The sequence below is a fragment of the Austrofundulus limnaeus genome, unplaced genomic scaffold (genome assembly GCF_001266775.1).
Source record: "Austrofundulus limnaeus strain Quisiro unplaced genomic scaffold, Austrofundulus_limnaeus-1.0 Scaffold554, whole genome shotgun sequence".
NCBI lineage: Eukaryota > Metazoa > Chordata > Actinopteri > Cyprinodontiformes > Rivulidae > Austrofundulus > Austrofundulus limnaeus.
The window spans coordinates 37,156-38,844 of record NW_013952956.1 but is presented as its reverse complement, the minus strand read 5'-3'; the positions used below and the strand labels follow the sequence as shown (position 1 = coordinate 38,844).

The window sequence follows — 1,689 nt, the reverse complement described above, 5'->3', positions numbered from 1 at the left end:
GAATACAAGCTAAAATGAACAGAACACAAGCTAAAATAAACAAAACACTGAATTAAAAACAACATGTAAACATTAACACACGTGCTCTACATTATAGCCCTCATGTTCTGTAGCATGTGATGATGTCAGGTTTGTCTTATTTACAGTTTTGTTTGAAGGAAGAGAAGAAAACATTATTTGTTGCGTTTATGGGTCAGATTTAAGGTTCACATTAATTAAATAAGAAATAGGAGGATTGGTTTAAGTATCTGGGAATCAGTGAATGAGTTTTTCTACGATGAATATTTTAAATTCCTAAATAAATAACTCACAAGCACAACTTAAAATGGTTAAACTTAAGTACGACACAGCTTTGATGAGCTCTGTTTCATTTTGTTTCTCTCCAGGCGAACGCCGSCCCCCCTTCCCCTTCCCCTTGTGCTGAGCGGACGTAGAGACCATGTTTTACGCCCACTTTGTACTCAGCAAACGTGGGCCGCTGGCCAAAATCTGGCTTGCGGCCCACTGGGACAAGAAGCTGACCAAGGCTCACGTGTTTGAGTGCAACCTGGAGAGCAGCGTGGAGAGCATCATCTCACCAAAGGTTCGTTATCTTTCATCGTGACTTTTTCACTTTATTTCTTTATTTCATCGTTTTCGTTSGTCCAGGTGAAGATGGCTCTGCGGACGTCGGGTCACCTGCTGCTGGGGGTGGTGAGGATCTACCACAGGAAGGCCAAGTACCTGCTGGCGGATTGTAACGAGGCATTCATCAAGATCAAGATGGCTTTTCGACCAGGTTGGAAACGTGYCATAAACCAATATCATCTTCCTCAGTGATTAAACTCTTTAATATTTTTTGTGTTTTAGGAGTGGTGGATCTTCCAGAGGAGAACAGAGAAGCAGCCTACAACGCCATCACTCTGCCGGAGGAGTTTCATGACTTTGATCAGCCGCTGCCTGACTTAGAGTGAGTTCTTCTCCTCAGAACCAAACGGACCTGCAGGGAGCGAGGCTATCTTCTGAAAATAAAAAGAGAAAACGTTGGACAATTACAACTAAAATTGCTAAAACAAACAAAAGAGAAATAATCAGAACACAAGCCGAAGATTTAAAATAGCTAAAAAGAGGAAAACAATAGTTTAAAGTTAAAACAAGCAGAGAAATGAAAACAATATCTAAAACCCAAAATCTGCTCATCTGTAGACAGAATCTAGATTTAACAAAATAAAAGCTAAAATCAGAGAAACAAAAAAGATGCTGAAATCTAAAATTAGCTTAGCAGTAGCCAAAATACATTAATTAGCTCAACTTTYGCTAAATATGTGCTATTTTTATATAAATATAGCAAAGGAGTAGATTAGAAATTAACATGGCAAAACAGTAGCTAAAAGGACTAAAGAAACAATAACAAAACTGTAGCTACCAGCTAAAACAAACAAAACAGATGCTCGGAGCTGAAATGTGCTAACCTGTAGCTAATAGCACAAATGGTTTAAACTATCACTAAAAGTCAATCTAAAAGCTAAAATTAACAGAACAGTAAATGCTAAAAAGAACAAAACAGTAGCTACAAGCTAAAACGAGAGAAACATTAACAAAACAATAGCTACAAGCTAAAACGAGAGAAACAGTAACAAAACAGTAGCTACAAGCTAAAACGAGAGAAACAGTAACAAAACAATAGCTACAAGTTAAAACGAGAGAAAC

The 1,689-nt window shown here is 37.9% G+C and overlaps 1 protein-coding gene across 1 annotated transcript in view; it reads left to right on the top strand.

Moving 5' to 3' along the window:
• rad21b (RAD21 cohesin complex component b) overlaps positions 1 to 1,689 on the top strand; it is a gene marked incomplete at its 3' end in the record, with an annotated part of 6,952 nt that overhangs the window by 2,109 nt on the left and 3,154 nt on the right. Inside the window, 3 exon segments of the mRNA XM_014026441.1 lie at positions 387 to 583; positions 649 to 778; positions 850 to 949. Of these exon segments, the coding sequence (XP_013881895.1) occupies positions 440 to 583; positions 649 to 778; positions 850 to 949 (374 nt within the window).